The sequence below is a fragment of the Stomoxys calcitrans genome, chromosome 1 (genome assembly GCF_963082655.1).
Source record: "Stomoxys calcitrans chromosome 1, idStoCalc2.1, whole genome shotgun sequence".
In the NCBI taxonomy this organism is placed as follows: domain Eukaryota; kingdom Metazoa; phylum Arthropoda; class Insecta; order Diptera; family Muscidae; genus Stomoxys; species Stomoxys calcitrans.
In genome coordinates this window covers 159,419,838-159,432,446 of record NC_081552.1, presented here as the reverse complement: position 1 = coordinate 159,432,446, position 12,609 = coordinate 159,419,838, and the positions used below count along the sequence as shown (strand labels likewise).

At 40.9% G+C, this 12,609-nt stretch overlaps 1 protein-coding gene and 1 long non-coding RNA gene across 7 annotated transcripts in view; both read right to left on the bottom strand.

Annotated features, from left to right (window-relative positions):
• Positions 1-1,250: 1,250 nt before the first annotated feature.
• The window catches only part of LOC106092025 (nocturnin), a 140,325-nt gene continuing 128,966 nt past the window's right edge, over positions 1,251-12,609 (bottom strand). For all 6 annotated transcript variants that reach the window (XM_013258769.2, XM_013258766.2, XM_013258768.2 and 3 more), the window contains 3 exons: positions 2,659-2,780; positions 1,938-2,585; positions 1,251-1,870 (listed from right to left, as the gene is read on the bottom strand). In XM_013258769.2, the coding sequence (XP_013114223.1) occupies positions 1,709-1,870; positions 1,938-2,585; positions 2,659-2,780 (932 nt within the window). In that variant the 3' untranslated portion in view covers positions 1,251-1,708. The remainder of the gene's footprint in view (positions 1,871-1,937; positions 2,586-2,658; positions 2,781-12,609) is intronic.
• LOC131994169 (uncharacterized) lies at positions 4,960-7,117 on the bottom strand. Its single transcript, XR_009396504.1, has 2 exons — positions 7,064-7,117; positions 4,960-6,952 (listed from the first exon to the last, which is right to left on the bottom strand). It is a non-coding gene; the product is annotated as an uncharacterized LOC131994169 (long non-coding RNA).

Sequence of the window (12,609 nt, the reverse complement as noted above, 5' to 3'; positions counted from 1 at the left end):
CTACCCGTGCTGTTATATGGTTCTGGGTACTTGCGAAAGCAGATGAGGCAGTGCTTGGAGTATTTGAGAGAAAGATTCTTCGTAAAATATATGGACCAGCTTGCGTTAGTGGAGAATATAGACTACGTATGAACCTCGAGCTGTATGAGCTGTATGACGACGATAGCATAGTTACACGCATCAAAATACAACGGCTGCGTTGGCTAGGTCATGTTGTCAGAATGAATGAAGAAGCTCCAGGAAAAAAGTCTTTTGAAGTCATGCAAACCGGGAACACCAAAAGTCCGATGGAAAGATCAAGTTGTGGGAGACACCTCGAAACTTGGTTTCAGAGATTTTAGAATAAGCGCAGAAGTTCTAGTCGCTTGGAACGCTATTCTAAGTTCGACTTGTGGAACAAATATTCTGTCATAGCCAATTAAAGTAATGTAAAGACTCGAGAGAAGACGAGGCTATTACTGAATGGAAATAAGAAGGAGGTCAATATTGCTTTCGGTATCAAAACGGGACAAATAGGACTACCAGCTTACTTATGCGGCAAATGATAGCATGTGAGGAAGATGATGAGACGTTGGAGCATTTCCTATGTTATTGCCCGGTTTCTCGGATAACAGCACCGGCATTTAGGTTGGGACACAATACCAGACACGACACAATACCAGCCAGGAACATCCTGATGGCAGCCGGTTGTACGTACCGGATTGGCCTTAACACACTGCTACAACAACAACAACAACCAATTTACATCGTGTTATAGAAAACAATTAAGGATTTTGTAAGCCGCATGGTATACTTAACTTAGATTTTCTTTTTCGAGGTTACTATTTAGTATTTAGAGCGCAAAATAAGCCCATTACTGGCTTGGGTGTATGTCCAATAGCATAGCAATTCTTATCCATTATCTCCTATTTGCCTTAAAAGAGAAACCGTGCATAGAACTCGACAAATGCGATCCATGGTGGAGGGTTTATAAGATTTGGCCCCGCCGAGTTTAGCACGCTTTTACTTGTTAGTTGTTTTAGTTGGATCAATCAAATAATTATTTGAACATTTATTTTTGTTTTTATTAAATTCTTTCTACATCAGTTTTTTTCATCACCTTTTTCAAAAACTGTGATTGATATAATCATCGTTGTGATTGAAGCAGTTTCAATTAATAAATTATTGGGTTCAAATAATTTCGACATTGAAATCGAGTTATATTTTTGTTTCCGTGAATGGAGTTACTACTTTTCAGAGAAAAAAGAGACTACAGTTGTTAACAGTTTTATTTTATTTATAATAAAAAAGAAATCAAAGCGAACTATAAAAAAGTAACTACTATTCGTATGTATGTGTTTGAATGCACGTGTATTTGTTTAGTTCGATGGATAAGTGACTTTTCACGTATCCATTTCGATTTGGTATCTAAGAGCTAATATCACAATTCATAAGAGTGAATCTGCATTTGTATGTATTGGTATGTGTGTGGATATGTGTGGATGAAAATAGGTAGGTATGCGTGTGTTTTCAGTATATCCTTTGAGATAAATTGAAGAAAGGGAAATGTGTTGCAAATCTATTGGTTGGTGTGTGTGTCTGTGAAGTTTTTTGGGTGGGTTGTTGTGATTGTGGGAATTACGCCTACGCAGTGTTTTTGAAAAAGAAGTGTGTTTGTGGTGATAGTTCGAGGATGTGGAATTCCGAAGTACAGATAGCAAATACAGCATCACTGTATTTTATTTTTCTCCTGCTGTGAATGAATGGTTTGTGCCGCATCTACAATTTCAAAGTCACAAATCAAAGAGAAATGATCTGAGGGATACTGGAAGCTTGGTGTACGATTTAGGCCAATCTCATCGCCATGGGGAAATTCCAAACAATTTTTAACCTTTGAATTAAAGAAAGAGCAAAGAAAAACTAAAACATTTGGTTTAAATTACATTCTTTTTCCCAACCTTTAAATGATCCTTGGTGTAGAAAATATAGTCTATTGTATGACATTCCTCACCATCCTCCCGTATCTTCCATGTTGTGTAGGCCGGCTCGTTTTGTATAGACTTCTGAAGTTTGTCGCAACCGTTTGCTACTTGATCTTTCACATTTTTATTGTTACATTCGTCGCTGTCACCCTTTATGTCGGCGTAGGCACTGCCCAATTTAAGGAACTCACAATTCAAGATTGTCGAGTAAACTGGCTCTGTGGGTTCGGCATTGAAATCGCCGCATATAATCAAGGCACGATCTCCAGCAAATGGCTTGACAAACCGGATCAAGTCACGCCCTTGTTCGTTGCGCAATTTCGACAGTAGCGAACCATGACGGGCCTTCAAATGGGTGGTGCAAACGCAGATTTCTCGTCCCGTCTGTTTCACGACCAGATTGACGGCAATGGCTACCTGATTACTTTGAACTCGCCATACTTCCAAAATGCGTGTATCGAAATTGCGCAAATCAAATCTATCGCGCTTAAAAAATATCGCACAGCCATCTGGACCATTGTTCTCCTCAATGTATAGGCATGGCGAATCGGGTTTGGGAAAGAAAATGCCTTCGTAATTTTGGCTGCCCAAAATATTTTGTAAAAATTTGAAATGGTCAACTTCCTGCCATCGAGATTAAGAAAAATATTTCTTTTTATAAAGAAGAAACACAAGCTCATATAAAATTTCCACTCACCTGTAAACACAAAATGTCAGGGGAATTTTGTAAAATTTCTTGCACTATAAGGAATTTGCGATTTTCCCAAGTCAAAGCCTCTTCGGGACAACGCACAAAACCATCATTGTTCTGGCCCAGAGCTAAAATAAATAAAACAAATATTTAATAAATGAATATTAATTTTTACAACCTCCACCATAGGATGGGGCTATACAAATCTTGTCATTCCGTTTGTAACAACACGAAACATGCGTCTAAGACTCCATAAAGTATATATATTCTTGATCGTCATGACATTTTAAGTCGATCTAGTCATGTCCGTCCGTCTGTCTTTCAAAAACACGCTTTCTTTCGAAGGAGTAAAGCTAGGCGCTTGAAATTTTGCATATATACTTGTTATTAGTGTAGGTCGGTTGGGATTGCAAATGGGCCAAATCGGTTAAAGATTCGACAGAGCTGTCATGTAAACCGATCATGGGACTTGCTTTCTTGAGCTTTTAGACGGCGAAATTCTATTCCGATTTGGCTGAAATTTTTCACGTGGTGTTTCGATATGACCTCCAATAATTGTGCCAAGTATGGTTTAAAACGTTTAATAACCAGCCTTTAATAATAATAGCTGCCATTTAAACCGAACTCCCAATTTGATTTCCTGAGCCTCTGCAGGGCGCAATTATTACTTGATTTGTCTGAAATTTTGGAGGTGGTTGTTTCTATGACTTCTAACAACTATAACAAGTGCGGTTCATATCGGTCAATAACTTGATATAGCGTATATATATTTGATAAAGTCATACAAAGAACTTGACTAATGCGACTCATGGCAGAGGGTATATAAGATTCGGCCCGGTCGAACTTAGCACGCTTTTACTTGTTTTAAATACCTAACAACGTTTTCATCCTAAGATAATTTAATACAATATTCCTTTTTAGTGTATAAATTTTTTTTTATACCCTCCACCATAGGATGGGGGGGTATACTAATTTCGTCATTCTGTTTGTAACTACTCGAAATATTCGTCTGAGACCCCATAAAGTATATATATTCTTGATCGTTGCGACATTATATGTCGATCTAGCCATGTCCGTCCGTCTGTCTGTCGAAAGCACGCTAACTTCGGAAGGAGTAAAGCTAGCCGCTTGAAATTTTGCACAAATACTTCTTATTAGTGTAGATCGGTTGGTATTGTAAATGGGCCATATCGGTCAATGTTTTGATAAAGCTGCCATATAAACCGATCTTGGGTCTTGACTTCTTGAACCTCTAGAGTGCGCAATTCTTATCCGATTGGAATGAAATTTTGCACGACTTGTTTTGTTATGATATCCAACAACTGTGCCAAGTATGGTTCAAATCGGTCCATAACCTGATATAGCTGTCATATAAACCGATCTTGGGACTTGACTTCTTGAGCCTCTAGAGGGCGCAATTCTCATCCGATTTGAATAAATTTTGGCACGACGTGTTTTGTTATGATATTCAACAACTGTGTCAATTAAGGTTCAAATCGATCTATAACCTGATATAGCTGTCATATAAACCGATCTTGGGTCTTGACTTCTTGAGCCTCTAGAGTGCGCAATTCTTATCCGATTTGAATAAAATTTTGGTACGACGTGTTTTGTTATGATATCCAACAACTGTGCCAAGTATGGTTCAAATCAGTTCATAACCTGATATAGCTGTCATGTAAACCGATTTGGGATCTTGACTTCTTGAGCTTCTAGGGGGCGCCATTCTTATCCGATTTGAATGAATTTTGGTACGACGTGTTTTGTTATGATATCCAACAACTGTGCCAAGTATGGTTCAAATCAGTTCATAACCTGATATAGCTGTCATGTAAACCGATTTGGGATCTTGACTTCTTGAGCCTGTAGAGGTCGCAATTATTATCCGATTTGCCTGAAATTTTGTACGACGGATCCTCTCATGACCATCAACATACGTATTTATTATGGTCTGAACCGGTCTATATCCCGATTCAGCTCCCATATAAATCGATATCTCTATTTTACTTCTTAAGCCCCCAAAGGTCGCAATTCTTATTCGAATTGGCTGGCATTTTACACAGGTCTCCAACATATAATTTAATTGTGGTCCAAACTGGACCATATCTTGATATCGCTCTAGCAAATCTAGCAGAGCAAATCTTTTCTTATATCCTGTTTTGCCTAAGAAGAGATGCCGGGAAAAGAACTCGACAAATGCGATCCATGGTGGAGGGTATATAAGATTCGTCCCGGCCGAACTTAGCACGCTTTTACTTGTTTTCATTTTATAATTTTCAATTGATCGTAATGTGATTTAATCCTATATTTGTATTGTATGTTAGTCACACATTTTATTCATTATATACAATTACGGATATGAAATTGAATTTATAGTACAATACAGGTGCTAACCTTTATATGACTTTGGTTTTGTCGTACAAAATAAAAACAAATAAATAAAAAATAAAAATAATCCGGAGACCACGGATTCGACGAATGGCTCTCCTCCTAGCCCTGTCACTCTCGGGATGCACAATAAATTGACGGTTGAACAACCTGGCATATCCTACGGATCAGTCGCGGTTAAGTCGCCAAAAGGGACTGAGGTCCTGTCGTCCCGTCTAACGGGGTTCGAGTGTGACTCGAACCTAAGTTACATTGCTCTGAGTGTTACAGCCACAAATCCCGCTTATGCTCGTTGAATACCCTTTTATTATAATTTGCAGATTCTGGGGTTAGTGGTGTCCGTGCAAAGAATCCCATCACGCTTGTCTGCAAGTACTACTGTCTGCGCTGGGTAATTGGACTGAACTTGGTGTATTCGAGCGGCTGGTTTAAAGCTAGCGGCTGCTGCGTTACTGATGTCTCGGAATTTCCTCTCGGCAACTAGAACATTGGAGGAGCTGTCAGTTGAATGAAGCGGCGATTGGTGTACTCTTTGAAGCCGATACGGCCATCTTTTGATTGATAAACAACGGGCGCTAAGAGGTTGTGAAGTCGGGTGGACGGTCGATGTCTGATCCCAAACAAATGACGGCTTATTCAGATCAGGGGATGCAATGGTTATGTGTGGCGAACTGCTACATCTTCTCGTAATCCTATTGGGGGCATCCTCATTCACCGTGCAATACGTGGAGCCTTCAATCTGCTTTGCCCCGCTGCCCGTTACCTAGGGTAGAATGCCATGAAACTTGATACGCAATAAAGTCTCCTGGAACCAGACGATTATGGCCAGAGAGTAGCCAACTAATGTGGGCTTATAAGCTTGGCCATTAATGGGTCACAAAGACCAACCTGCGGTATGTACACGTAGTATTATAACTCTATCACGGCAGTACCAGACCTAAATGCTATCCCCATGCACTCCATGTTGGGGTCATTAGCGCCAGGCGCAGGCGAGATGGGTCTTTATTGCACGGAATAGTGTATTACGGAGACCAACTTATCACCTCCATTCCTTAAGCGTAGCACATTGTATCCTTGACAACTGTGCAAACTGCAGGTGTTGGTCAGCTTTGTATCCTGGATCGCTGCAACCAATATGTTCTTCCGACTCACAAAATCCACTATCTCGTCGATCTTGCCTCTCATACCATTGCAATTCAATTCAAAAGATACACTTCCCGGCAACTGGTCTGGCAATATTGGAGCTGGGATGCTGCTGTTGCGTATATTCCCGCACGGGAGTGGTCGGGGGTTACATAGTCCGACAACGACGGCGACGCTTGTGACCCACTGTTGTGTATGTCCGCACAGTACCTTGCAACATATTCGTGTGACTATATTCCCGTAGTGGTGTAAGGCCAGAGCAAGATCGGAAATGTAACCACTCCATGCACCGGTTACACCTCACCGACACCGACCGATGGTGGAGGCGGTTCTGGCAAACCGAACAGAACCAAGGTCAGGGGTTCTTTTAAATCCCTCCACAGACCAGAACAATTTCTTAATTACTCTGTGCCAATCCAATGACGAAAAAGACGAACACGTACACTGAGGCGGCAGCCCTTGCCGATGAAGAATTCCATCGGGTCAATCCGGTGCATACAACCGGCTGCCATGGGGTTCGCTACCTGATTCTAATTCTTTTGATTAATAAAACTGTTTACGTTTGCAAAGGAATTTAACGTAGCCATATGCTCTAACGGTCGGTTTTATAATGCTATTTCGCGTTACCATACCATACCTTCCATAGATATTGGAAGTCACAACAAATAACTACATATGTGAAATATTTCGGGCAAATCGCATAAGAAATGCATTAAGCATCTCTGAGGAAATGTTGCAGGGAACTAATAGTAAACCGATACAGCACCATCTGAAAAGTTGTGCAAAATATAAATTTTCCCCAGAATGGCTTAAGGCACAGTTCACTGATATGTTATTGACTTCACTTGCGTGATCAATTGGTTTGTATACACACACACACCTACACTCATTACGGGATTAATTGTGAATCACAACTTGTTAACAGTCTGTAAACATTGTCGGAACTGGCTCTGCGACTTTTTGCCAATTTATATGCATGTGCAGATGCATTGGTTTTTGTTGGAGGCGCTCGTGTTTATTGCGAAATTTTATTGAATGAAGTGTGATTTTTTGTTTGTTTCAGAGTAATAACGTTTACAAATGCAAGGGTTCCTTTTGTTCATTATTCATAGTTGTTTTTTTATTATAGGTACACTTATTTTTATACCCTCCACCATAGGATAGTGGTATACTAATTTCGTCATTCTGTTTGTAACAACTCGAAATATTCGTCTGAGACCCCATAAAGTATACATATATATATATTCTTGATCGTCGTGACATTTTATGCCGATTTAGCCATGCCCGTCCGTCCGTCCGTCTATCCGTCTGTCTGTCTGTCGAAAGCACGTTAACTTTCGAAGGAGTAAAGCCAGCCGCTTGAAATTTTGCACAAATACTTCTTGTTAGTGTAGGTCGGTTGGTATTGTAAATGGGCCATATCGATCCATGTTTTGATATAGCTGCCATATAAACCGATCGGGTCCTGACTTCTTGAGCCTCTAGAAGGCGTAATTCTTATCCGATTTGAATGAAATTTTTGCACGAACTATTTTGTTATGATATCTAACAACTGTGCCAAGTATGGATCAAATCGGTTCATAACCCGATATAGTTGTCATATAAACCGATCTGGGGACTTGATTTCTTGAGCTTCTAGAAGGCGCAATTCCTATACGATTTGGCTGAAACTTTGCATGACGTTTTTATTATGACTTTCAACAATTGTGCCAAATAAGGTTTTAATCGGTTCATAACCAGATATAACTGCCATATAAACCGATCTGGGATCTTCAATTATTATCCGATTTGCCTGAAATTTTGTACGACGGATCCTCTCATGACTATCAACATACGTGTTTATTATGGTCTGAATCGGTCTATAGCCTGATACAGCTCCCATATAAATCGATCTCTCTATTTTACTTCTTGAACCCCCCAAAGGGCGCAATTCTTATTCGAATTGGCTGACAATTTACACAGGTCTCCAACATATCATTTAATTGTGGTCCGAACCGGACCATATCTCGTTTTGCCTAAGAAGGATGCCGGGAAAAGATCTCGACAAATGCGATCCATGGTGGAGGGTATATAAGATTCGGCCCGGCCGAACTTAGCACGCTTTTACTTGTTTTTTCTAACCAACTCTCAGCCACCGCTTAAAACGGGTTGGAATTTTTAGGGTAATGTATTTAGCATCTAAAGGTGGCCGTCGACCTATTGGGTTTGGAAAAATCGAATTTTGAGACCATCAAGGCTCAAACGCAGCAAAAAACTTGTTGAAAATGCTGCCGTTTGTAAAGGAATAGCTACAGCGCTTGTCATCTTGAGGTATTCATTGATTAAATCACAATGAAATGAATCCTATTCAGCGCATAAAAAATCACATTGCAGAAAAGGTAAGGTAATTTCTAAACTTGATTGCTTAAAAATGTATAGAAAATTTTATAAAGCATTTTGATATTTTAAACTGCCTTCCTCTTCGCTAAAAAAGAACCCTTCACAACGCACAGCAAAAATGATTAATTTATTTTTAAATACTATTTTTTCGAAATTCATTAGAGTAAATCTTAAATAGTTAATAAACATATACTATTAGTTTTATTCGATCTTTTATTGTTAACTTTTTGATGAATAATTAAGCTCGAAGTCTATGTTGTTTGTTTTTCTGTTATTTATTTTAACAATTTTTCGCCTTCCTTTGGTTGGAATCATCTCGTTAGACAATAAGCAATAAAGGATATAAATTGGTTAAACAAATAAAGCAAGCGTTTACCTTAGATGCTTCACATTATAAATGTACTACAAGAAAAGAGACGTGTAAGACGTTTGATTATTGTAACTCTGTAGGCTTTATTGCTTAGTGTCTATACCAGGAAGGCGAAATATTGTTAAAATAAATAAATAACAATTAGAAGGCATTATGTTCGGCCGGGCCGAACTTTAGATACCCACCAACTCGAATATAAATACTATCCACATTTCGTCATAGCACAGTGCAAAACCCATCATTTATGAGCCCATAGCAGCTATATCTAAATATAGTCCGATCGCCACCATATTCGGAAAGGTTAGGGGCCTTACACAACTCTAAATTCATCGGCTAAAAAAATCATCTTTTATGGGCCTAAGAACTTTAATCGGGAGATCGGTACATGTGTATGGCAGCTATATTCAAATATGGACCGATCTCAACCATATAGAGAAGGCTTAAAAGGTCTCACAGTGCCAATTTTAGTGAAATCTGACAATAATTGCGCCTTTTATAGATCCAAGGCCTTAAATCGCGAGATAGGTCTATATCGCAGCTATATCTAAATATAAACCGATCTGGGCCATATTGAACACGAATGTCGAAGAACCTAACCCAGCCCATTGTGTAAATTTGTACCGAAATCGAGCAATAAACGTGTTTCTATGGTTCCAAGAACTTTAATTGGGACATCAGTATATATGACAGCTATATCTTCATATAGCCTGATTTTGACCATACTCGGTACCAATGACCTAACACCACTCATTGTGCTAAATTTCAGTGAAATTGGTGAATTAATTCACCTTCCACGGGCCTAAAGCTTTGGCCGTATTGAACGGGAATGTCGAGAGACCTAACGCAACTCACTGTCTCAAATTTTACCAAAATCGGCCAACAAATGCGCCTTTAATAGGCCAAAGACCTAAAATTGAGGGATCGAGCTATATAGCAGTTATATCCAAATAAAAACCGATCTTGACCATACAATACCGATCTCTTTGGGTTCAGACTACCTCCCCATAATTCTCACCATCGACCTACCACCCGGACGTTTATCAATTATAAGAAGGCCGATTGGACTAAACTGGGTAGTCAACGAACATAAGCGGAATATGTGGCTGGAACACTTGGAGCAATATAACTTAGGCACCGGTGTAGGCAAACTGTGGTCTACTGTTAAGTCAATCGTGAACCCCGGTAGACGGGATGACAGGCCCTCAGTCACTTTTGGCAAAATAACCGTGACTGATCCGAAGAGATGCGCCAGGTTGTTCAACCGTCAATTTATTGTGCATCCCGAGAGAGATAGGGCAAGGATTAGAGCCATTCGCCGTATTCATGGTCTCCGAGCCGATGAACAGCCATCACAATTCACCGTGGGCGAAGTTACGAATGTCATCCGTGGCGCCAAATCATCTAAGGCGTTGAGCCCCGACGGAATCTCTACATTGATGTTGAAGAATCTGGATTCACCTGGAGTTGAGTACCTTACCACTGTCCTCAACCTGTCATTGAACACTCTTATAGTTCCCGATGTCTGGAAAATGGACAGAGTGATCCCGCTACTGAAGCCTGGAAAAGACCCGAGTTTGGGGGAGTCGTACAGACCGATCTCCCTTCTCTCACCAGTGGCTAAGGCATTACTCCTCCCGAGCCATGTAGAAGAATTTCCATTCGCCGAGCATCAACATGGATTTCGCAGACTGCACAGCACAACAACAGCTTTGCATGCCATCACCGCACACATTTGCCGTGGCTTCAATCAGCCCAGGCCATGAGATAGGACGGTCCTCGTGGCACTGGACCTATCGAAGGCATTCGACACGGTAAGCCATGCCAAATTATTTGAGGACATCGCCAACACGTCCCTCCAGCCAGGCCTGAAACGATGGGTCGCGAATTATCTGTGTGGTCGCCAGTCATTTGTGGAATTATGGGATAAGAAGTCGAAACACCGTAGAGTAAAACAGGGAGCTCCCCAAGGTGGGGTGATATCTCCGGCACTGTTTAACCTCTACCTATCCTCCATTCCACCCCCTCCAGACGGCATAGAGATCGTATCATATGCGGACGACTGTACGATCATGGCATCAGGCCCCCCACCCATTGATGACATCTCCGAAAGGTTGAACGTCTACCTCAACGAGCTTGCCTCATATTCCGCTGCCAGAAATCTGAAGATATCCGCCACCAAATCTTCAGCCACATTGTTCACTACAAATACGCGTGAGGTGAATACTGAGCTGACACTGATGGTCGATGGAGAAATGATTCCAATCATCAAGTGTCCCAAAATACTTGGCATCACATTTGACAGCTCTTACACATTCTCCTCACATGCCACAGCAATCTGCGATAAAGTCAAAAGTAGAAACAAGGTCCTCAAGTCACTTGCGGGCAGCACTTGGGGTGCAGACAAAGAAACCTTGTTGACCACGTACAAAGCAATTGGCCGGTCAGTGGTAAGTTATGCAGCACCAGTGTGGTCATGTCAACTTTGTGACACGCAGTGGAATAATATTCAGATCTGTCAGAATGCCGCCCTCCGAACTGCGACCGGCTGTTTTCTCAGTTCTCATGTGGGTGGTCCATCAGGAGACAAAGATTCTACGAGTGCGAAGACATAACTTCATGCTGTCCAAGCAATACCTTTTGGGCTGTTATCGCAGACACCATCCAAAACATCATCTTGTGGATAGATATCCACCGCCCAGAAGCCTTAAGGTAGATCTACACGATCTAGAGCGTGAGGTTCAGTGCTACAAGAGAGAACTTCTAGATCAAGCGGCATATCAAGTGGGTCTAAACAACATTCGTGCAGACACGGTAGCAGATGCGGTAATTGGCTACCGGGTGAATGTAGTCCTTGGAGAACGACCGCCACCCATTGTACCCGAAGAAATCGACCTTCCCCGGCAAACCGAAGTGTTTCGGGCTCAATTACGTTCCGGCAGATGCAGCCGCCTCAATTCCCACAGAGCTAGGATTGATGCCGACGTGCAAGATGTATGTCCCAATTGTAACCGCACGATACACCTCCCCTGTTTAACTGCCCGTCCAGACCCACTCGACTCAGACGCAGATCCCTGTGGACGCACCCCATCTTAGTCGCAGAGTTCCTGGGTCTTGACACTCAACAGAATCAAGCAGACGAAAGATAGAACACAATAAACTGCTACAACAACAACAACAATAGAGATCATTTTTATCACAATAGTTTATTTGAACACCAACTGATTTCTTCCTATTCACCCGGTATTTTGGTACCTGTCACTTTTGAAGCTTTTGTTCTTTAAAATTTAATAAAAAGAAACTATGCCATTATTAACAAGTAAAAGCGTGCTAAGTTCGGCCGGGCCGAATCTTATATCTCTTATTAGTCAAGCAAAGGATTACAAATTGACCGATTTGAACCATACTTAGTATAGTAGTTGGAAGTCATATCGAAACACGCCATGCTCAATTTCAGCCAAATCGGATAGAAATTGCGCCTTCTAGCTGCTTAGATCGGTTTATATGACAGCTATATCATGTTATGGACCGATTTGAACCATACTAAGCACAGTTGTTGGAACTGTTTCCAAAACAACTCATGCAAAATGTTAACCAATGATGATCAATAAAATATATTTTTTATGGGGCCTTAGATGAATATTTCGATCAGTTACAAACAGAATGACGATATTAGTATA